Raw genomic sequence first — 25,444 nt, 5'->3', positions numbered from 1 at the left:
AGAAGTTGGGTGAGGGAGCTTCATATTCCACCATGTAGAAACTAACTTCAAACTTAGCTATGGAATGCCCAAGAAAACTACAAGCCATATATAATTCCAGGCTCCACATTGTGGAAGCCATATGTTTCAAAAGAAATAGAAGTGCAAAGAGCAGAAGATACAGTAATGTAGGTAAAAAGAGGCACTGAAAACATGCTAGCTGTCATTCCATAGTATGGAGAATCTGAAGACCAAAAGTCTTTTGTGGTTCAGAAGTCTGTTCATGTGAGTCATTCATTTGTCAATTAAGCTAGTAAATAGCTTTTGAAGACTGTCAGTTTTTAACAAGTTTTATCATCCACAGAGTTTCTGTAAATATGTCTGAATTTATATTGTCTTTAATGCTGTTTTGTTCCATTATGAACAGAAGCAAGATTAGCAAAAGGAAAATCACACAGAAATGCAAGCAGCCTTGTGACTATTTGAGGCTAAATATCTTCCCTTTCTCCACAAACCAAAGAATGTATTATTTGTATACTTTCAGAGATTCAGCTTTTTTGATACAGCGTTCTTGTTCTCTACAGCCTACTTAAAATTACCATAAAGCTTTCTGGGGTAGACAAGTTCATTTTGGATTTTCATAGAATCATAGAATATCAGGGTTGGAAGGGACCTCAGGAGGTCATCTAGTCCAAGCCCCTGCTCAAAAGCAGGACCCATCCCCAATTAAATCATCCCAGCCAGGGCTTTGTCAAGCCTGACCTTAAAAACTTCTAAGGAAGGAGATTCCACCACCTCCCTAGGCAACGCATTCCAGTGTTTCACCACCCTCCTAGTGAAAAAGTTTTTCCTAATATCCAACCTAAACCTCCCCCACTGCAACTTGAGACCATTACTCCTTGTCCTGTCCTCTTCCACCACTGAGAATAGTCTAGAACCATCCTCTCTAGAACCACCTCTCAGGTAGTTGAAAGCAGCTATCAAATCCCCCCTCATTCTTCTCTTCCGCAGACTAAACAATCCCAGTTCCCTCAGCCTCTCCTCATAAGTCATGTGTTCCAGACCCCTAATCATTTTTGTTGCCCTTCGCTGGACTCTTTCCAATTTATCCACATCCTTCCTGTAGCGTGGGGCCTGAAACTGGACACAGTACTCCAGATGAGGCCTCACCAATGTCGAATAGAGGGGGACGATCACGTCCCTCGATCTACTCGCTATGCCCCTACTTATACATCCCAAAATGCCATTGGCCTTCTTGGCAACAAGGGTACACTGCTGACTCATATCCAGCTTCTTGTCCACTGTCACCCCTAGGTCCTTTTCCGCAGAACTGCTGCCTAGCCATTCGGTCCCTAGTCTGTAGCGGTGCATTGGGTTCTTCCGTCCTAAGTGCAGGACCCTGCACTTATCCTTATTGAACCTCATCAGATTTCTTTTGGCCCAATCCTCCAATTTGTCTAGGTCCCTCTGTATCCTATCCCTGCCCTCTAGTGTATCTACCACTCCTCCCAGTTTAGTATCATCCGATTTTGCGCTGAAACGTTGTCTTCTCTCTCCTGCCCCCACCAAATTGTTTTATCACAAATCTCATTAGGCTAGAAAAACCTGTGGGAGATGGTCTGGTAGAGGAAATCTGTCTGAGGCTCTCGTCACAGAATTTCCCTAAGTTACTTGGGTGGGGAGAAGGGTGGATTTTGCTTTCCTCTGCCATGTAAAATGGTCTGTGGTTCTGCTCCTAAACCCTCTGCTGGGATCAATGATAATCCACCTGTGGTGCAGGCATTTCTTCGCACTAGCTTTGAGGCCGCTGGCCTATCCCCTTTCTCCCCTTGCCACATTTACTTGGGACTGTAAGTTTTTTGGTGGGTAGGGGTATCTGTCACTCTGTGTGCACTTACAGTGCCTAGCACAGTAGGACCTGAATCTTGGCTTGGCGCCTGTAGGACCTCCAATAATACAAAAAATAATAAAAGCTACTGTTGGAATCCCTCTGAATGCAATACAACCTGAGGTAAAGGGATTGGGGGCAAAGAGCAGGGCTGAACACAGGGTTCTCATGCTGGTGGCCCTTGCCTTCAATGGACTGCCCAATAGCCATGGATTTTAGATGAATTTTCTGCCCTTTCTATGGGGAAGTAGATCCTGTCTTCCCAATAGAATTGAAAGGAAACTGCAAGCCTGAACTCAGTTTCCCAGCACATATGAGGGAATGTAGCTATGCAGTTATGTAGCTCCTAGGGTTATAGCATTATAACCAATTGCTGCAGTTTGCCCTTAGTGTTTGAAGTCCCTGTGTAGCTGCAAACAAAATATTTTCAAATTTTGGGGGCTACACAAAACATAACACTATATAGGATATGTTCAAACCTGACGTTAGCATTTCTTGGCTTGTGAAACAATTTACCATGCCCTCCGCTACCCCAATTCCCGTCCACTGTAATTTTATAGCTCTTTGGTAACTTATATCACAAGGCTGCAAATGCATTGCTTTCCAAACTGGAAAAAGAAAAGGACTACTTGTGGCACCTTAGAGACTAACCAATTTATTTGAGCATAAGCTTTCGTGAGCTACAGCTCACTTCATCAGATGCATACTGTGGAAAGTACAGAAGACGTTCCCAGAAGTCACCTACTACAGGACAGGCCTAACAAAGAAAATAACAGAACGCCACTAGCCGTCACCTTCAGCCCCCAACTAAAACCCCTCCAACGCATTATCAAGGATCTACAACCTATCCTGAAGGATGACCCAACACTCTCACAAATCTTGGGAGACAGGCCAGTCCTTGCCTACAGACAGCCCCCCAACCTGAAGCAAATACTCACCAGCAACCACATACCACACAACTGAACCACTAACCCAGGAACCTATCCTTGCAACAAAGCCCGTTGCCAACTGTGCCCACATATCTATTCAGGGGACACCATCACAGGGCCTAATAACATCAGCCACACTATCAGAGGCTCGTTCACCTGCACATCTACCAATGTGATATATGCTATTATGTGCCAGCAATGCCCCTCTGCCATGTACATTGGTGAAACTGGACAGTCTCTATGTAAAAGAATAAATGGACACAAATCAGATGTCAAGAATTATAACATTCATAAACCAGTCGGAGAATACTTCAATCTCTCTGGTCACGCGATTACAGACATGAAAGTTGCGATATTACAACAGAAAAACTTCAAATCCAGACTCCAGCGAGAGACTGCTGAATTGGAATTCATTTGCAAATTGGATACAATTAGCTTAGGCTTGAATAGAGACTGGGAGTGGCTAAGTCATTATGCAAGGTAACCTATTTCCCCTTGTTTTTTCCTAACCCGCCCCAAGACGTTCTTGTTAATCCCTGGATTTGTGCTGGAAATGGCCCACCTTGATTATCATACACATTGTAAGGAGAGTCATCACTTTAGGTTTCAGAGTAACAGCCGTGTTAGTATTCGCAAAAAAAAAAAGGAGTACTTGTGGCACCTTAGAGACTAACCAATTTATTTGAGCATAAGCTTTAATGAGCTACAGCTCACTTCATCGGATGCATGCTTTCCACAGTATGCATCCGATGAAGTGAGCTGTAGCTGACAAAAGCTTATGCTCAAATAAATTGGTTAGTCTCTAAGGTGCCACAATTACTCCTTTTCTTTTTTCATCACTTTAGATAAGCTATTACCAACAGGAGAGGGGGTTTGTGTGTGTGTTTGGGGGGTGGGGTGAGGAGAAAACCTGGATTTGTGCTGGAAATGGCCCACCTTGATTATCATACACATTGTAAGGAGAGTGATCACTTTACATAAGCTATTACCAGCATGAGAGTGGGGTGGGGGGAGAGAAAACCTTTTGTAGCGATAATCACCCATTTTTTCATGGTTTGTGTGTATAAAAACGTCTTATGTACTTTCCACAGTATGCATCCGATGAAGTGAGCTGTAGCTCACGAAAGCTTATGCTCAAATAAATTGGTTAGTCTCTAAGGTGCCACAAGTACTCCTTTTCTTTTTGCAAATACAGACTAACACGGCTGTTACTCTGAAACCTTTCCAAACTGGGTTATGTATTTGCCCCAAAGCAACCTTTCCCTGGAATTAGCTGAATGGCTCCAAAGAACTTTGAACTGCAAAACGCTTTAAGTTCACAGAATAGGAAATGTGTAACTGAAAATGCTGTACAGTTGTCCCCACACTTTTGAATACCGTGTGCAGAAGCTTTGTAACCTCAGTCATCCACTATCGGGATATGCAGGCCAAAAAAGGAGTTGGTTAACCCTAAAAAGATTGCTTGAATTGGTCCCAAAAGCACTTTACAAACAGCCACATGGGAAACATATTTGTATTACATTAGTGCCCAGAGCGCCCAGCCAAGATTAGGAACCCATTGTGCTAGACACTATATAGATGCATAGTATCAGAAGATTCCTACCCCACAGAGCTTACGATCTAAAGATGGATATAAGGTGGGAGAAAGGAAATATTACTTCTCCCTTCTTTACAGATGGGAAACTGGGGCACAGAGAGATTAAATGATTTGCCTAAGATCACCCAGTGAGTGTGTGTGGCAGAGCTGGGAATTGAGCCCATTTTTCCCCAGTTGCAGTTAGATGCCTTTGCTTTAACCATATCTTTCCCCTCTTGAGTTTTTAAGCAAGAAGGGGATGGTAGGAAAACACGTGCCGTCTTTCTTTTGATCCTAGCACCTCATCAGGTTTCAGGCTGCAAGGCGATACTCATTCTTGCATTCACATACCTGTCTGGTATTAGAGTAGCAGCCGTGTTAGTCTGTATTCGCAAAAAGAAAAGGAGGACTTGTGGCACCTTAAAGACTAACAAATTTGTTTGAGCATAAGCTTTCATGAGCTACACGAAAAGCTTATGCTCAGATAAATGTGTTAGTCTCTAAGGTGCCACAAGTCCTCCTTTTCTGTCTGGTATTGTAACTTGCTTGTGCTCTTCGCAGTTTTAGTGTGGACATGGTTAAATTTAACATATACCATATTTAATTAAACTAGTTCCTGTGGGTTTTTAGTTCTGTTTTTTCAGTTTCTTTCTTCTGTTCTCCTTTTCAGAATAACAATGCATGTTCTATTTAATACAAAGATATTTAGGAACTGAACAAGAGGAAATAAGTCAGTGATCTGTTTGAGTCCTGCCAATGTTCAGCCAGAAAAATAAGAAGCTGTATGAATTAAAATGTTGAATGAGCATCTACATTTCTACATCACTTCTCTCCCTGGTGAACTGTGCCTTGGCATTGCCTCCAGGGGAATTTTACCCCTCCCCCACTTCAATCAAAGAGGAAAAAGGGCTGCAATGGCAACCCACAGCAAATTGGATTAAAAATAGCAGCACAAAAGAGGACAATGTGTGCATGTGTTTGGAAAGGGGAGAGGAAGGATTATGTTCTCTCAGTGATGCACTGGGATCTGTGTGTCTAGCTCCCATTCCAGAAAATGAAAGTTACCCATATAGGGGCTTGATCCTCCAGGGTGCTGAGCACTATGGCCCCAATCCAGCAAAGCACTTAAGCATTGTGCTTAATTTTAAAAATGTAAGTAGTCCCATAGACTTCAAGTCAGTGGGGCTTTGTTGCATGGAAGCTAGAATGCTCAGTACCTTGCAAGATCCAGCCTGATAGCCCCCTGGTGGTGAATGATAAATAGGCCCTGAGTCATTGATGAAGAAATTCGATTGCATTGAAGACACTTTATTTAGCAAAATTAAAGGCTTGGATTTATTTTTTTTTTTACTGATCATACCTGAGCACAGGGTATTCTGTATCCGTCTGTCCTGCTGTTCTCCAACCACTTTTCTGTTTTCCTCCCCGCATGGACCACTATAACTTCAGACCGCTGGGTCCTCGATACTGTGGCAGAGGGTTTTACCCTACCGTTTATTTCTACCCCATCCCCATTCCCTGTTCCTCTTCAGGGACCCTTCTCATGAGAGTTTCCTTTTTTTCACACAAGCCATAATTAAAAGGTGGAACTCATTGATGCATGAAATTGATGAGGCCAAGAATTTATCAGGATTCAGCAAGGGCTTGAACATTTATATATATAATATTCAGAATTACAACAAAATACTAATGCAGATGTTTTTGAAGGAAGAAAAAAACTTTGTGGGTTTATGCCAGTCTCTTAACTGTTGGGGGTTAAGAGAAGGTTTCATGGGGGAACAGATTATCTATCTCACATATGGCTCACCACAGAGTGTCTTTCAGTTTTGCATGCTGGATACTGGACTAGATGGAACAAGAGCCAGTAGGGCAATTCCTATGTTCTAACTGGAGTTTAACAGTTACAAACAGATGTTTTTCCCCGCCCTGTGTTGGCCCTTATTTGCTGCCACTTTTGTTTCTGACATTCCCTTCCCACATTGTTGGGGGGGAGGGGGGAAGAGAGAGCTTAAACTACTAATGACTATCTTCTGTGCTGTCAAGTGTTTTACAAAGCCAAGGATGCTATCCAGTTTTCCTATGTAAGGAAAACAAACTCCTCCACATTGAAGCCACAATCCAAATTTCTGAGGCTTGCATTTAGTTGGCACTCTTTCAACCCAATCAATGCCTGATTACCATATGAAGGGAGGGGGCCTTGCTGAATGAGCTAAATTTCCATCATGTCATGGGGAAATGTCTTCTACCCCTACCTTGTTGGGGTTTTTTTAAGTGATAGGAAAGCATTACATCAGCAATGGGTTCTTTCCAGTTCCAATTTCCTGTCCATCTTTTGGTAATTTTAATCAATACCAAGCTGATACTTTGGAACTTAAGACTGCATCTAAGAACTAACTTCTGCCCTCTGCTAAGACTTTAGTGGAGTTGCACATGTACTGTGCCTTGAGGAAAGAATTTCTCTCTCAGTATTGCTGGATTCTGTTTTAAGAGGATGAGAAGGGTTTTGCTAGCAATCTATATAGCTAACTATGATTTTTTTTTTCTGCCAAAGCTTAGGTTTTTTTGTCATGATTGTAATGAAACCTGTTCTTACCTGGATTTCTTGCTAAAATAGAACAAAAGTCCTTTTTGTAATACAGGAGAAATGGGGCTTTTGTGGGGTCTTTCAACTACATTGTGACATCTTATGGTTGCAAAGGTTACTTGCAGGTGGTTTGGAGGTGGTTTGGTTTGTGTTTAAGGGGCGTTAGCAAATCTATCCTGGACCCAGTATCCTCTTTTTAAATGTAGTGATCTGAATGTTACACCTCTGTCTCATTCTGAAAGAGGACATTTATTTGTCTGTTTAAATAACAACTAACTCAAAAATGTGTAAGTGCTATCAGAAAGATGTCATATTTCCCTTTTCATTAATTGTTAATAATACCCATAGAGTAGCATCTGGAGTGTAGCTATTATTGTATCATTGAATTATATCCATATATTTATTGAAGACCTTTAAAAATTTTTATAAAAATCTCTTTTCTCCCTCTCTTTACTACTTGTATTAGGTACTAAGGCAGCCACAGAGTATGCAAATGGCATATATGACATTGTGTCACCTGCTCCTTCAGTATATTTGGGCACATTCCAAATCTTGCATCTGCTAGAAGACCTGAAGATGGCACTAGAAATGCTAGAGGATCCTCAAGAGAGAGAAGCATTACGGAATCAGGTACCGGGGGATACAGCAAGATGTATACGGGAGTGGCTGGAGGAAAACCTGGTGAGTCGTCACAAACAACTTTTCCATCTGGTTGGGGAATAATATTGACTCCTGTGTCTCGTGGTTCAATTCTTTTAGTAATGGAATTCAAGCTGCCGCAGTCTACTCAAGTTTTAGCCCTTAGAACGCTTAGTGTACTTCAGCTGTCTGTACTAGGCTAGCATACCTGGGGGTTGAAGATCTAGGAAGGTGGTAGAGATCTCATTTTATGGTGGGAGGAGGAGGATGGAGAGAAGGAGGTGGAAAGGAAAGTTTAAAAGTGCTGCCCCTCCATCCGTGCCCTTTCTGTTGCCCTCGCCTGGAGAAAAACAATTGAATTGGGATTTGTAACTGGATACAGAACCTGTCACCTCTAGTCCCTAGTTCAGAATGTGACTGTATGCAGTGGCATGTGCTTCTGAGGCAGCTAATATGGAAAGGGTTAAAGGGATCTCATATGTTCCTAGCCTTCTGCATTGTGGTGCCTCACTCAGAGGTATCCTGACTCTCCAAAGCACCCCTTGTGTTTACTAAGAGAGGAGAGCAGCGAGCATAGCAGAGAGATTCACTGTTTGCTCCTGCTGCACCAGAGCATGCAAGGCTAGGTTAGGAGGCAGGTAGGGAAATGAGCCACCTGGTCATCTAGTTAAGACAACTGAGGCTCACTGGAGTGGTGAGCAGGCCATCAGGCAACCTCTTGAAGAAGAGACCCAGTGTAGGTGGGGGAGGAGAAATGGGTGTAAACTGCCAAAATGCACCTCCCCAAGAAGACCTGCTGCTGCAGATATGTGATGGTTAGGTGAGTGGGGTGAGAGTTAACCAAGTGTTTTCAAAGCTTCAGAAAGGTTTGGTTGTATGGGTGGATGGTGACGGTTTTGATTGGCTCCACCAAACCATTTTGCTCTTTCCTAATTGTGGCCATAGATGCTGATCCAATGTGCATCACCTACCATAGATGTCCTGTTGTTAATATGTGCTAAGGCTTCTGGAATACTTTCTGCCATTTGCTTCTCTTTGTTAGCCTGGCCTGTCTTTGAATTGCGTACCCTAGAGGTGCAGTGTTGTGGTTGGAAAATCTTTATCTGGGACGTTATGAAAGGAAGGAATGGGAAGTTGGCGCAGATTTAGTGGTTTTTTAAAATGTTAAATTTAATTTCTCAGTTTTGGAGTCTGTCGGCCAAATCCTTAGGTCAGTTCTTATTCAGTCCTCCCTCAAGTATACTTCCGCTGAGTTTCCTAGGTAAGAACTCAGGCTCTCAAGACCTGGCCCAATGGTCGGTAAAGGAAAGTACTTATTAAAATATAAATATTTAGTACTCCATATAGTGGTTTTACATTTTTATAGCACCATCTAAATGCATTGGCCTTGAACCACAGAGCTCAGGGGAGTTTGGATCTGGGATTTTGCATTTGGCTCCTCTCTTGTACAAATATGAATTAAACTTCACATCACTGTGAGGCAGATAATACTGTGAGTATTATCCCCTTTGAATTTAGACTCCTCTGTTTTATACTAATCTTGTAATAAATGCACGTTTTCTCATATAGTAGTTTCCTCCATATGGGAAATCATCCAAAACAGAAACCACAGTTCCCTTCCCAAAACATCATTATCTGTAGTTGCAAATCTTGCAGCCCTGTCTAGTACACCATGAACTGTGTTGATCTGAGTGAAGTACCTGGGCTATCCATGTTCAAAACCAACAGATTAGTGGTAACTTGTACTATCTATCTTTGGGTCTCTTGTAGAACAATATTTCTGCTTGCAGAACAGTATTTCTCCTTTTTTAATGGTTTTCACTTTGTTATATTAATCCGCAAATTCCACACCATGTTTTGTTTTTACTTACGTCTAAGAACACACCTAACCCTGTGTCTAGGTATATACATGACTCACAGAAGCCTATTCAAAATGACAAATTGTTTTGGAAATTACTTTTGCATTCTCTCACTCTATGGTGGCAGCTCTGGTGAAGCATCAAGAAAAAGCATGAGCAAATAAATGAGTGTACATCATCCATTGGAAGTCGTCAAACTCATGGTCTGCTCAGTGAACTTGGACATGAATTCCAGAATTAAGAGTCATACTCGGAGAACACTTCCAGCCCTGAGCATTGAAATCAAAAGATTGGTAGTGAAAGGGGCCGAAGTGATCTTTCCATCTCTCATGATATGTGAAAAGAAAAGAAGTACTTGTGGCACCTTAGAGACTAACAAATTTATTAGAGCATTATTAGAAACACCCACTGTTTCATGTTCTCTGTGTATATAAAATCTCCCCACTATATTTTCCACTGTATGCATCCGATGAAGTGAGCCGTAGCTCACGAAAGCTTATGCTCTAATAAATTTGTTAGTCTCTAGGGTGCCACAAGTACTCCTTTTCTTTTTACAGATACAGACTAACATGGCTGCTACTCTGAAACCTGTCATGAAACCTGTCATGACAGGCAGGAACGTCTGTGAGGGGAGGGCTCCTGCTTCATACTGAGAATGAGGGGCGATCAGCAGGTTATCTTAAGTGCTCTTATACAAATGCACAAAGCCTTGGAAACAAGCAGGGAGAACTGGAGGTCCTGGTGATGTCAAGGAATTATGACGTGATTGGAATAACAGAGACTTGGTGGGATAACTCACATGACTGGAGTACTGTCATGGATGGTTATAAACTGTTCAGGAAGGACAGGGAGGGCAGAAAAGGTGGGGGAGTAGCACCGTATGTAAGGGAGCAGTATGACTGCTCAGAGCTCCGGTACGAAACTGCAGAAAAACCTGAGTGTCTCTGGATTAAGTTTAGAAGTGTGAGCAACAAGAGTGATGTAGTGGTGGGAGTCTGCTATAGACCACCGAACCAGGGGGATGAGGTGGATGAGGCTTTCTTCCGGCAACTCGCAGAAGCTACTAGATCGCACACCCTGGTTCTCATGGGTGACTTTAATTTTCCTGATACCTGCTGGGAGAGCAATACAGCGGTGCATAGACAATCCAGGAAGTTTTTGGAAAATGTAGGGGACAATTTCCTGGTGCAAGTGCTAGAGGAGTCAGCTAGGGGGGGAGCTTTTCTTGACCTGCTGCTCACAAACCGGGAAGAATTAGTGGGGGAAGCAAAAGTGGATGGGAATTTGGGAGGCAGTGAGCATGAGTTGGTTGAGTTCAGGATCCTGACACAGGGAAGAAAGGTAAGCAGCAGGATACGGACCCTGGACTTCAGGAAAGCAGACTTCAACTCCCTCAGGGAACGGATGGGTAGGATCCCCTGGGCAACTAACATGAAGGGGAAAGGAGTCCAGGAGAGCTGGCTGTATTTCAAGGAATCCCTGTTGAGGTTACAGGGACAAACCATCCCGATGTGTCGAAAGAATAGTAAATATGGCAGGCGACCAGCTTGGCTTAACGGTGAAATCCTAGTGGATCTTAAACATAAAAAAGAAGCTTACAAGAAGAGGAAGGTTGGACATATGACCAGGGAAGAGTATAAAAATATTGCTCGGGCATGTAGGAATGAAATCAGGAGGGCCAATTCGCACCTGGAGCTGCAGCTAGCAAGAGATGTCAAGAGTAACAAGAAGGGTTTCTTCAGGTATGTTGGCAATGAGAAGAAAGCCAAGGAAAGTGTGGGCCAATTACTGAATGAGGGAGGCAACCTAGTGATAGAGGATGTGGAAAAAGCTAATGTACTCAATGCTTTTTTTTCCTCAGTCTTCACTAACAAGGTCAGCTCCCAGACTGCTGCGCTGGGCATCACAGCATGGGGAGTAGATGGCCAGCCCTCTGTGGAGAAAGAGGTGATTAGGGACTATTTAGAAAAGCTGGACTTGCACAAGTCCATGGGCCGGACAAGTTGCATCCGAGAGTACTAAAGGAATTGGCGGCTGTGATTGCAGAGCCATTGGCCATTATCTTTGAAAACTCATGGCGAACGGGGGAAGTCCCAGATGACTGGAAAAAGGCTAATGTAGTGCCAATCTTTAAAAAGGGAAGAAGGAGGATCCTGGGAACTACAGGCCAGTCAGCCTCACCTCAGTCCCCGGAAAAATCATGGAGCAGGTCCAAAGAATCAATCCTGAAGCACTTACACGAGAGGAAAGTGATCAGGAACAGTCAGCATGGATTCACCAAGGGAAGATCATGCCTGACTAATCTAATCGCCTTCTATGATGAGATTACTGGTTCTGTGGATGAAGGGAAAGCAGTGGATGTATTGTTTCTTGACTTTAGCAAAGCTTTTGACACGGTCTTTGTCAAGGTTCCTCCCCCACTCTGAACTCTAGGGTACAGATGTGGGGACCTGCATGAAAAACCTCCTAAGCTTATCTTTACCAGCTTAGGTCAAAAACTTCCCCAAGGTACAAAATATTCCCCCCGTTGTCCTTGGACTGGCCGCTACCACCACCAAACTAATACTGGTTACTGGGGAAGAGCTGTTTGGAAGCGTCCTTCCCCCCAAAATACTTCCCAAAACCTTGCACCCCACTTCCTGGACAAGGTTTGGTAAAAAGCCTCACCAATTTGCCTAGGTGACTACAGACCCAGACCCTTGAATCTTAAGAACAATGAACAATCCTCCCAACACTTGAACCCCCCCTTTCCTGGGAAATGTTGGATAAAAAGCCTCACCAATTTGCATAGGTGACCACAGACCCAAACCCTTGGATCTGAGAACAATGAAAAAGCATTCAGTTTTTTACAAGAAGACTTTTAATAAAAATAGAAGTAAATAGAAATAAAGAAATCCCCCCTGTAAAATCAGGATGGTAGATATCTTACAGGGTAATTAGATTAAAAAACATAGAGAACCCCTCTAGGCAAAACCTTAAGTTACAAAAAAGATACACAGACAGAAATAGTTATTCTATTCAGCACAATTCTTTTCTCAGCCATTTAAAGAAATCATAATCTAACACATACCTAGCTAGATTACTTACTAAAAGTTCTAAGACTCCATTCCTGGTCTATCCCTGGCAAAGACCAGCATACAGACAGACACAGACCCTTTGTTTCTCTCCCTCCTCCCAGCTTTTGAAAGTATCTTGTCTCCTCATTGGTCATTTTGGTCAGGTGCCAGCGAGGTTACCTTTAGCTTCTTAACCCTTTACAGGTGAGAGGAGCTTTCCCCTGGTCAGGAGGGATTTCAAAGGGGCTTACCCTTCCCTTTATATTTATGACAGTCTCCCACAGTATTCTTGTCAGCAAGTTAAAGAAGTATGGGTTGGATGAATGCACTATAAGGTGGGTAGAAAGTTGGCTAGATTGTCGGGCTCAACGGGTAGTGATCAATGGCTACATGTCTAGTTGGCAGCTGGTGTCAAGTGGAGTGCCCCAGGGGTCGGTCCTGGGGCCGGTTTTGTTCAATATCTTCATAAATGATCTGGAGGATGGTGTGGATTGCACTCTCAGCAAATTTGCGGATGAAACTAAACTAGGAGGAGTGGTAGATACGCTGGAGGGCAGGGATAGGATAAAGAGGGACCTAGACAAATTGGAGGATTGGGCCAAAAGAAATCTGATGAGATTCAACAAGGATAAGTGCAGGGTCCTGCACTTAGGACGGAAGAACCAATGCACCGCTACAGACTAGGGACCGAATGGCTAGGCAGCAGTTCTGCGGAAAAGGACCTAGGGGTGACAGTGGACGAGAAGCTGGATATGAGTCAGCAGTGTGCCCTTGTTGCCAAGAAGGCCAATGGCATTTTGGGATGTATAAGTAGGGGCATAGCGAGCAGATCGAGGGACGTGATCGTCCCCCTCTATTCGGCATTGGTGAGGCCTCATTTGGAGTACTGTGTCCAGTTTTGGGCCCCACACTACAAGAAGGATGTGGATAAATTGGAGAGAGTCCAGCGAAGGGCAACAAAAATGATTAGGGGTCTGGAACACAAGACTTATGAGGAGAGGCTGAGGGAACTGGGATTGTTTAGTCTGCAGAAGAGAAGAATGAGGGGGGATTTGATAGCTGCTTTCAACTACCTGAGAGGTGGTTCTAGAGAGGATGGTTCTAGACTATTCTCAGTGGTAGAAGAGGACAGGACAAGGAGTAATGGTCTCAAGTTGCAGTGGGGGAGGTTTAGGTTGGATATTAGGAAAAACTTTTTCACTAGGAGGGCGGTGAAACACTGGAATGCGTTACCTAGGGAGGTGGTAGAATCTCCTTCCTTAGAAGTTTTTAAGGTCAGGCTTGACAAAGCCCTGGCTGGGATGATTTAATTGGGGATGGGTCCTGCTTTGAGCAGGGGGTTGGACTAGATGACCTCCTGAGGTCCCTTCCAACCCTGATATTCTATGATTTGAGGAAGAGTGGTCTCTCAAGATAGCCAGGAACCAAACCATAAAGGGCTGGATTTGAATACCAAAGTAAAGCAATAGCCGGTACAGTTTATGAAGCACAGGTACAGTAAGTTTCATGTACGCAAGAGAGTGCCTGCCATTCTGCACTAAGGCTATGTCTTCACTACAGCTTATGTCGGTATAAATTGTGTCTTTCAGGGGGGTGAATAAATCACAAGTTACACTCCCAGTAGTGCCGGTCTGGACAGCGCTATGTTGGTGGGAGAGCATCTCCCACCGACATAGCTACTGCCACTCACAGGGGCTGGAGTAGTGAAGCCGATGGGAGAGCTCATGAGTGTATCATCATTTAAAACTAAAGCAACAAAACCTCACAATTGGCATTTTTGTTCAGCAAAGATCAGTAACTGAATAGGAACTGAGACTCAACTGTTTTCTCACTGGCAAAATCATAACCAGAATTCCACTTAGATGCTATGGGTGTTCTCACTTCTGGGTTGCCTAACCCTGCTGCGACTGGTTCAGATCTTCCTGAGTAATGTAGAGTGGGGATAGAGAATGGAAAGTGACCAAAAAAGTCCTCTTTACAGCATTGTTATTCATTTCTATTGCAGCAGCACCTACAGGTCCCAGTCCCATTGTGCTAGGGACTGCATAAACATGTAACAAAACAACAATCCCTGCCTTGAAAAGCTTACAACTTATGGAACAATGCCACTTTTGTCATTGATACTCCCAGTGGTGAATTACAGCTACAAAGTGCTAAAGTAGACAGGGCCATGCAATTTGGTCCCTCCAGGATAGGATTGAAGCACATTGGCAGGGTAATGAGGGGGAAGCTTTCTGACTATTGCCCATGCTCTATATCTGTTCTATCAATAAATAGAGACTACCAGTCACAAAGCACTAAATCCACTCATTTATTTTTAAATCTAAACCAATTATAGCTGTAGCCTTTTCGGGAGTATCTGCTAAAGATGTAGGTATTTAGGGTGCCGTGGAATTTAGTTATGTTCATGGAGTGTAAATCCAAAATAACATAACCAGAAAGTTTTATGCCCATCATTGCTTACCTGCATTTTTGTAAGTGTCTATTTTAATCCTTTACTATGGAAAGGATTGGTTGTGATTTCGTGGTTCCTGTAGAGATGAATTTTGTACTTATGAAAATAAGGGCTTGACCCAGAACCCATCAGAGTGAATGGAAAGGCTCTAAAAACAGACCATTTGCAGAAGTAAAGGTAGTGAGACCACACACTCATAGCGTAAGGCTCCTGTTCTCTCTCAACCTGTGATCAGGGAACCCAAGGTTCCTGAGACTAGGAGTGTTGAGACTGTGTGGAGTGATGCTTCTGAAGCTGCTGACATTTCTGTAACTTTAAAACATATCCCAAAGGTGGATGTGGTGTAACTAGTTGTGATTCCTTAGTATGAACTAGCTGAATGCATAACAGACAGAAATGCTACTGAGAACCCAGGTGCACACAATGTTCTTGAAGTAACAGTCTCAAAAGCTGTGTCAGTGCGGTTTTCAAACAGCGAGGAAGAGAGGTGTAGCTAGTCCTGCCTGGCTTTTTTTATTAGACTTCAAATTCTAGTCCTGCTAGGACTCTGATTCCAAACACTGTGGGACAAATCTACCCTCATGTCAGAAAAGGGTAAGTCAGAACTGAGTTTCACGGGAAATTTATTGGGTGTATTAGATGTAGGCAGCTCATTAAGTAGGGCTTAACTTTCTCTGAAATTTAGAACAGGACTATTGTTTTGACAAGGTTAAGATGGAATAAAGCTCCGTTAATTGCACAGCTGTAATTACTTAATACGAGTAAGAAGTGCATTGAGATTCTGTGCCTGTGGGTGAGCAGGTCTGTGTCATTTAGAAATGCTTTGTATTTGTATCTGACACACTGCAAAATGAAAGCTAAGATTATTATGGGTGACTGGCTGTAAAATGATTTTGGATATAGTACTACAGTTATTACTAAATATTTCAGTAGTGCAAGGACCAAATGACGTATCACAAAGCGGATAGTAATTTCAACATTAAAAATTAACCACTGACTGTGCTTGACTTGGTCAGCTAAATGATACATATTTAGTTACCATTTCATTTTGCTAATGCCAAATGAAATTCTGCGCTGCTAATGCTTTTTTGTGTGTTAGGCTCTGCAAAGATGCATTTCTCCCCTAAGAAGGTTTGGATCCACTTCACCTAAGTATAATTCTCACATGATTTTTAACATGAGTGACAATCTAGTTTCATAGATTGTAAAATGTCTGTAGTTAGTTTAAACCACTTCACCATAGAGCGTTGTACGTTGGCCATTAGAAAGCTGGTTACTCTTGAAAACATGGAAATATTTTCCTGACCATATTCACTTTGAGAAATGTAACTCTGGCAAACTTGGTAAATCTATTTGCCAGATGATAAGGAAAAAAGAAGAGTAGAAAAATCCGAAATACTATACGTATTTTTTAAATAATTTTATTTATTTTATTTCATCTACTCTTAATTTGTAACAAGTGCCTTTTTATTACTCTGGGTGCTTCCACACTAATTAAAAACATCCCATTCAACAGATTAAATAGAATAGCCTGCCCATACATTCTTAGCTAGTACTTATCTACCAATAAGAGCTCTTTAATGAGGGTCCATTCAATGCCTATTAAAGTCAAAGGGAGTCTTTCCATTGACTTAATTGGGTTTTGGATCAAACCACTAGGCCACAGTTCAGCAAAAGAATAAAAAACAAGCTTAAGTTTACAAATGAGTTTATGACCCATTGACTTCAAAATTTAAAATTCACATGTGCCTAAATACTTTGCTGAACTGGTTTTTGCTGCCAAATCCCTCTGCTCCCCACTTCTCTAAATGCAACTGAGATGGACTTTTCAGAATTCTCAGCCCATAACACTGGGATATTACTGCTTTGCAAAGCACCTGGAGATTGTGACGGGTTCCCCCTGGGGTGCCTCCTGGAACTGGGGTACCACAGAACCCTCTGACCCACCAGCCTGGCTCCCTCTCGCACTGTACTGCTGTGACAAGCTGCAAAGCCCTCCAGCCTGCACTTTCACCAGCATTCATACAGGGAGGGACACACCCAGCTGCAGTTACATGCAGGCTCTCTAACCACCAGCTTCCCAGCCTGGGACCCCAGAGCAGTACTGTCCTGCCCTGGTCAAATCTGGCCAGCGTACGGGTTTAATACCTGGTCCGCCTCTCCCTCATTGTGAAGAGAACAAGGCACAGCTTCTCTCCTAAGGCCTATTGTTTTTCCTAATGGCTCATTGCCCTGAATAGGCCCTTCCCAGCCAGCTATCTAGACTATAAGCATCTTGTCTAGTGGTTGTTACCCAGGTGTAACTACATTTGAAATACGGATTCGTAGTCAATATTCATTACTTCAGGTACAAAAATGATACATGCATACAAATAGGATAATTCATATTCAGCAAATCAAAACTTTTCCAATGTCACCTCACGTGACTTATCTAGTACAAAATGCATCATAATTATGCCATTATCCTATCATAATAAGATCATTGTGATGAATATGGGGTGCAATGTCAGAGAGATATTTGGGTGAGTGTCATTGTATAGGTGGAAAGGATTAATATAATTATAATATTGTCCACTGGAAATAGATCATTCTTATTTGTACAGAAATTTAAGGGACACTGTGTGGTCAAATTGGCCCAAAATATGGATTTTGTAAAACATAGCTTTTACCAAACTTGATGCCAATAATGTTTTCCTCAAACTTATTTATAAAATTTTTACAGAAATATTTTTTATCAAGAAAACACTAGCCTGTTCAGAACTCAGACACAGCAGAGTTGTATTAGTACATGAGGACCTGAAAGTGAAATTAACTATGTTTTTTCTGAAAGATATGCTCTTGTTCAACAGGAATTAATGCAGGGAAGTCCTAAAGCCTGTGTTATACAGGAGGTCAGACTAGATGATCACAGTGGTCTCTTTTGGCCTACTAATCTGTAAACTATAATTGGAAGTTATAAAACGACCTGTCAGTTTTCATTGGTCAAGCTGAGAGAAATGCAAATAAGTGAAGTGCATAAAGAGTGTAAAGTAAATTAACGGTTCAAAATTCTTGTTTTATTTTAGTGATCTAAGATGTTAGCAATAACACAGGTAAAGGAATTCTATTTTTTCAAAAATAATTTATTTTAGCTTCATCAGTGCCCTTTTAAGTGAGTTGCATACAATATCAATATTTGATTTGAAGGTTTTTGCTGATTTAAGGAAAAAAATAAACTTCTATACATTTCTATAAATTTTCATCTGCAGCTGACTCTCCCACATTGGGATAAGGATAGACACTCTTCTGTGTAGTGCCAATCGAGACTGATATGTCCGGAAACAACTTGACTGTAGAACTTAACTGTTGAGAAGCATCATGAATCTAAATATAGTTCGATCTCCCTAGTACCAAGTGGAATTAGCACACATGACATTGAAAACTGACCTGCAGAGAGACTTTGGAGAGTAAAAGAAAGCCTTCGTTTTGCATTCATTTTCATTCATCTATTTTTTCTGACTTAAAACACAGTGCTGGAGTACCTTCTCTGAATAGCACTTTTTTGTACTTTAAAAAAACAAACAAAAAAAAATTGAACCCAGTTCTGTGATGCATTATGACTCCTTTTCAAAGTCAGCAGATTTGGCCAGCTGGGAATTTCCCCCCTCTGTAGGTATAGAGCTGCTATATCAACTCTTCTAACAGCCCTTAAGAAGTGTGGTCAGGGGAGACGGGGAGTGGTAGGAGTGTTTTTACACTTCAGCTATCACTGCATGCCAGACAGCATTGACTCCCCCATATAAATAGTAAGGGCTTGATGTGGACACTTTAGTACTCAGTACAGATATAATTTATTCTAGGTTTGCTCTGCATGGAAATGATAAATCTTCGGAAACTAACATTGCAATAATTTACGGTACTAGCTATTCAGCAGAGAGAGGAAAAAATCAACACTATGCAAACAAAAGCCACAAGTTAGAAGTCATCTTACAACCAATGGGGCCAAACTGGCTCTCTTCAGATGTTTCCCCAAAAAGGAAACATTGATTCTGCTTTTCCACAGTTATTTGCACCCATGTTCTAGCCAGCAGTGCTGTCCCACAGTCCCAACATGACCACCTTTCAGAATTCCTGCCAAGAATTGAGCAGGGGGATTCACAGTGGTCAGAGCTAGATTTAGGGTGTCTATGATAAAAATGTAGAGTTCTCCCCTTCCCCATTTGGAAAACCTCCTCTTCATTAGTTCATAGGACTTGTAGCGGGGACTATTCTGTGTGTTTTCAAGAACGCATTGGGGGATAGCAATTGCACATTTGCCTTTAGAAGGATTTTGAATAATGGATCTGGACAAATCCTAGGTATCAAAGTCTCAGCTGTTGTCTTAAGTGTCTTTTTCCCATTGCAATAAGCAGCTGACATATGTGTAAAAGTTCTTTTCCTCTTGTGCCTAAAGCTCCACTTGCTGACAGTTCTTCATTTTATATATCATCTGATCTTGCCACTGCAATTTCCAGCTCTTCCTATTAAAATAGTATGATGCACTGCTCTAAGTGTACAGATATTGAGGTTTAAAAGTAGTTTGCTGTGTGTGAGAGGAGGCTTTTGTGGAAGAAATTGTTATCTATCAAGGGCTGAATAAGGAGGGATTTATTTTATTAGATCATGAAAACTAGATAAAAAGTAGGGGTGCCACAAGTGTGAAATAGAGATAGCCATGATAAAAAATCTCTGTGTCTGGATATCCAGTACTGGATTCGGAGATCTTACTGGAATTGTATAGAAACAGTATAGACCTAAAGTATTCTTGCTTACAGCTGTCTTTCAGACATTCAATCTGTACAAAATGTATTTGGGTAATTTGGCCTGTCATATCTGTCAGATATCTTTATTGGGGGAGATATTGTGTTAACAGTATCTTATAATTCAGGCCAAAAGCATTACATTGCCTATAGAGGTGCACTTCAACTTTGATTCCAGCTAAATATATTTTCAGGTTTTATCATCTTTCCAGTACTAAATAGCTAAAAAACCTAAATATTGTAGCTCAGAAACACATAAATAAAACAGGACTCATATGCTGATAGGTTTTGTTTACAATCTGGGTAAATGCTGAAGTTGTTTTATTTCCTATTCAACACTGGAGTGAATGTTTTAAGATGATAATAACCCAGCCTGCACTCTGTCTCACTTTGTTGGAGAAAGGATCACATTACTGCCTGATATAGCATAATAAAGATACAGTATAATTAATAATCATTGCACTAGGTACAGGATTTATATGAACGTTACTGCACTAAGTATTGGTAATTCCAAGTCCTCTAAAAGACTGACTTATTATTTCTCAGTTAGCGCAAAGTGAATCTAGAATTAAAACATATCTAGAAACTAGGTGTCATTCCCTGCCAAGTTATAATAAAATACTGTAGGTAAGCCTTTGCCCAGTTTTTTAAAATAAAAAAATAAACTGTAAAACATGAGGGTGTGTGAAGCCTCAAAATGCAATTATTATAGTCTTAACACAGTCCATTTTATCATGTCAGTTATTATATATTTCATAATTTCAGTAGTACATGGAAACCTGTCAGGCTGAATACTGCAAGCCTGACCCGGTAAGTCAGACTAGTAGCAGAAATGTGTCCATTAGTCTCATCAAACATTTTCCAAGTTCACATTTTCCATATTGACATACCTTTCCCTAGCTGGAGCAGACCTGCTGGTTTTGGATGTCCATAACAGGAGTTTTACATTTGATTAAAAGGTAATTTTTCACCAAGGCTAAGTATTAAAATTTCCTATATTCTACCTTTTTATTCTAAGTAAATTTAATGAAACCTCAAATGTAAATTGTAGCTCCTTTTGTGACTGGGTCTGAAAGTGTATTTCAGTATGTGGCAAAGAATGTTTGAAATGGCCAAGAATGTAAAAATGTCTGTTAATGAACAAGTAAATAGTAACTTCCCACAAAGCACTGGTGATATTTTCTTTATGTAAACTAAAGGAAGAGAGCCAGTTATTGCTAGAACTACCACAAAGGCCTAATGGTGCTAGAGAGCTATGCTATAGTATGACCTGCAATTGGGAAAGGCTCCAAAGTCTCCTGCACCTGCTCGAGGAGTTATGTTTTCATCCAGCATATGTAATAGGAGCCTGTCTTAATCATGCTGGCTTAGAAAAGAGGAAAGGATTAAAAAAAACTGTTTGATGTCCTTTGCAAGTTAAAAGTCTTATTTGTCCTGGGTACGCACTGATGCTTCCACATGCAGAACTCCAAATAAGCACTTCAGAGTTTTAGTTCCAAAATCAAAATTGTTTCTCCTTCTGCCAAAGAGACAAGCTGCTTCTCTTTTCTGCTGCTGCTTGGTCCAAATATGCTATAATGTACATCATTTGTGTTGGGCTTGTTATCTAGGAAGTGTCACTTGGTCTTGACCAAATGGCTAAGAACCAACTGTTAGAGATGCCTTTTCATGTTTCTACAGTCATTTCCCACCACATGTAAAAAGGCTGCTGCCTTTTGCTCAAATGGCCTGATTTTCCTTTTAGCACATTCACACTTCCACTCTACTGATGAGACGCACCACACCCTTTACCACTCCCTAGCTGCAGACATGGTGTTTTGGATGCCTATGGCATTTTCACGTTCAAAACCTACCAGTGAAACCTGGTCCTGACCTGCTTTCCCCCAGTCTCCAAAGATATATGTAACTTCTAAGACCTGCCCAGCCCAAGCAGTAGGAGGGGTAAGCATTGGAAGTAGGGGATGGAGGACGGGCTAATGGTGATGCTTAAGGTGGTGAAGAGAGATTGGTTACATGGGCTCCCTGACCTACAACTCCCTTCCCTGGAGCTGGCCTGTTTGACTAATTTTCTTTGAATAGGCTGGGCAAGTATCTAGCGGAGCCCATCATCTGAATTCTTGAAATACCTGGAAGGCCGAGTGTCTGTGCTGAATAGGACTGTTTTAATAATATCTGCAGAGGCTGATGGGCTTGAGTTGTTTTTCATCTTAAGGGCTAAATTGCCTTTGTTTTATAAAGTGCATTATAAACAGGCACTATCAAAGCCAAATCAGCAAGTGCTGTCTTTAACTAATGTTAAAAACTGATCAGGGAAAGGGTCAGTTACTGGACAGTATGCCCCTTTCTTTTCTTCCAGACCTGCAGAAGCCAATAGAGTTTAAGACCAGGAGAGACCATTAGAATATCTAGTCTGACCCCCTTTATATCACAGGGCTTTAAATTTCACCCAAATACCCCTCTATTAAGATGAAAGACTTTAGTTAGCTCAAACACTAAAATGTGTGCCATAGGAAGAGACCAAGGTGGCACCAATCTCCAGGCCCCCGTAATGGCAGGGAATTGATTAGGTGAGATGCCCAGATGACCTCAGCAGGCAAACTATGTTACAGAAAAGAAGGTGAAAAAACCTTGTCAGGGCTCGCGGTAGGTGGCCTATGGCACAGAGTGAGCTGCTCAGTATCAGGGCTGAAGGTCAAAGACCAATCTGGGGCCTGGCCAGTTCAAAATCGCAGGCCCAAGTCTGTTTCAAGTTGAAAGCATGAGTAGAGAAGTGGGGTCGGGCTAGGTCAGGGTGTTTCACCAGGGCCACCAATGGTCATAAGCCAAAGACAGCAAACCAGAGATCAGGGTCTGGAGCCAAGCCTAGGTCGAGAGCTGGGAGGCAAGTCTCAGCAAGGATTGGTGGGGCGGGGTCTAATGCAGAAGCACCCCAGAGGCTGCATTGCTCAGACAATACCCAGAAATGGCATCGTGGTTTATATGGGGAGTGCCAACCAATCAGGGAATCACAGAGCACTGTTGCTCAGGCCCCTTAGAATGGGACATGCTGCAGGGTTTAGCTTCTCAGTACCTCTCGGTGGTAACCGAGAAAGCAGCATCTTCCTGCAGACCTCAGTTCTAGGTCCATGGGTTCTTACAGCCCCAGGGTCAAGCCACTTTGAGAGGGAAATTCCTTCCCAAACCCAAATCTGGTAGTCAGTATGGCCTGAGAATGTGAGCAAGACCCACCAGCTAGGCATCTAGATAGGGGCCTCAGAGCACTGGTCCAGCTGTGTGCAATCTCTGCTTCAGAAGAAGGTGGGAACAAAATATCCAGCATTCACCTACCAAGTGTGGATTGGGGGCAGAATTCCTTCCCGACTTCGGTAGGCAACTGCTGGAGCCCTGAAGCATGGGATTTGGTTATAGCCATTATCCTAATGCAGAGCTTCATGTGTTATGAGCGTATTGAGAGACTATACATGCAATCCCATCCTACCCATAGCCCATGAAGGAAAAGGGTGAACATGGGGACTCATAGATTCTCAGAGTCAAAGGCCAGAAGAGACCACCATGACCATGTAGTCTGATCTTCTGCACACACAGATTGTAGAATTTCTCTCAGAAGCTGGATTAAAGGAAATCCTTTAGAAAGATATTTAATCTGCTCTTAAAACCTCCAAGCAATGGTGAGTTGTCCATCTTCCTGGTAAGCTGTTCCAATGTTCACTGGTAGGAAATGTCTTATTTCAAGGTTGAAGTTGTTTAACTTCAATTTCCAGCCATTGGATCTTGTTATGCCCTAGTCAACAATGTTGAAATGCCTCCTCTTACAGGGATCTATTGCACGTGCAAGTACCTATACACAGTGATCAAGTCACCTCTCAACCTCCTCTTTGATAAGCTGAATAAGTTGAGCTCATTAAACCTCACATAATCTGTGCTCTTAGTTTCTGAATGTATTTTCTTTTGCCTCTGGCTGAATTAAAAGGCATTTTGCTGGATTGTGATAATTTAACCAGGTGATTCAGATCATTGTGTAACAGTAGCCTGTCCTCGCTATTTATTATCCCACCGTTATTTTATCTTCTGCAAACTTCACTAGCAAAGATTTTACATCATTGTCTAGAGTGCCGATGAAAATATTAAATAGTGTTGGACCAAGAACTGATCCCCTTGGGACTCTATTAGACACAGTCACATGTATTGATATCTCTCCATTAACCACTACATTTTGAGATCTGTCAATAGAGCAAATTTAATCCATTTAATGTGTGCCCTGTTAACTCCATATAATGTAAGTTTTAAAATCAAAATGCCATGTGGTATTAAGTCAAATGCATTGGAAGAATTCAGCTATACTATAGCAACACGTTGCCTTTATCAACCAGATCTTGTTCGACAAGCCCTTCCTTCCATGAAATGAAGCTGACTGGCATTTGTTTTTTTGTTTGTTTGTTTTTGTTTTTTAGCCTCTAATTCTTTGCTGATAGAATCCCAAATTAACCATTCCATTATTTTACCTGGGATTAAAATCATGCTAACTGGTCTGTAGTTTCCTGAGTCATCCCTTTTTTAGAGTGACCAGATAGCAACTATGAAAAATCGGGATGGGGTAGGGGTAATAAGGGCCTACATAAGACAAAATTCCAAATATTGGGACTGTCCCTATAAAAATGGGACATCTGGTCATCCTATGCCTTTTACTCTTTTTTTTTAATATTGGAACTATAGTAGCAGTCCTCCTATCCTTTGGGAATTTCCCTAGTTTTCCAAGATTTGTTATTTTTTATCATTAGTAGTTCAAAAGACTCTTGGGTATAAATTATCTGGGCCTATTGATCTTCAAAATGTTTAATTTTAGCAGATTCTGCCTCACATCTTTCTTTGTCACTACATAGTAAACTTTCAGTTCCATCCACATCATCATATAGGCTGGATACATCCTCCTGCTTTGTTCTAAATGCAGAATAGATATATCTTTTGAGACTTCACCTGGAATACTGTGTGCAGTTCTGGTCTCCCATGTTTAAGAAGGATGAATTCAAACTGGAACAGGTACAGAGAAGGGCTACAAGGATGATCCAAGGAATGGAAAACTTGTCTTATGAAAGGAGACTCAAGGAGCTTGGCTTGTTTAGCCTAACTAAAAGAAGGTTGAGGGGAGATATGATTCTCTCTATAAATATATCAGAGGGATAAATACCGGAGAGGGAGAGGAATTATTTAAAATCAGTACCAATATGGACACAAGAACAAATGGTCATTGGGAAGTTTAGACTTGAAATTAGACGAAGGTTTCTAACCATCAGAGGAGTGAAGTTTTGGAATAGCCTTCCAAGGGAAACAGTGGGGGCAAAAGATCTATCTGGCTTTAAGATTAAACTCGATAAGTTTATGGAGGAGATGGTATGATGGGGTAACATGGTTTTGGTAATTAAATATTCACGGTAAATAGGCCTAATGGCCTGTGGTGGGATGCTAGATGGGGTGGGATCTGAGTTACCCAGGAAAGAATTTTCTGTAGTATCTGGCTGGTGAATCTTACCCATATGCTTAGGGTTTAGCTGATCGCCATATTTGGAGTCGGGAAGGGATTTTCCTCCAGGGCAGATTGGAAGAGGCCCTGGAGGTTTTTCGCCTTCCTCTGTAGCATGGGGCACGGATCACTTGCTGGAGGATTCTATGCTCCTTCAAGTCTTTAAACCATGATTTGAGAACT

The 25,444-nt window shown here is 41.9% G+C and overlaps 1 protein-coding gene across 1 annotated transcript in view; it reads left to right on the top strand.

Moving 5' to 3' along the window:
• The window catches only part of PPFIBP2 (PPFIB scaffold protein 2), a 156,784-nt gene that overhangs the window by 26,748 nt on the left and 104,592 nt on the right, over nt 1-25,444 (top strand). Inside the window, exon 2 of the mRNA XM_077820109.1 lies at nt 7,423-7,637. Coding sequence (XP_077676235.1) covers nt 7,423-7,637 — 215 coding nt within the window. The remainder of the gene's footprint in view (nt 1-7,422; nt 7,638-25,444) is intronic.

Source organism: Eretmochelys imbricata, chromosome 6 (genome assembly GCF_965152235.1).
Source record: "Eretmochelys imbricata isolate rEreImb1 chromosome 6, rEreImb1.hap1, whole genome shotgun sequence".
NCBI lineage: Eukaryota > Metazoa > Chordata > Testudines > Cheloniidae > Eretmochelys > Eretmochelys imbricata.
The sequence above is the reverse complement of the archived record's forward strand: the minus strand, read 5'-3'. Positions and strand labels throughout refer to the sequence as shown.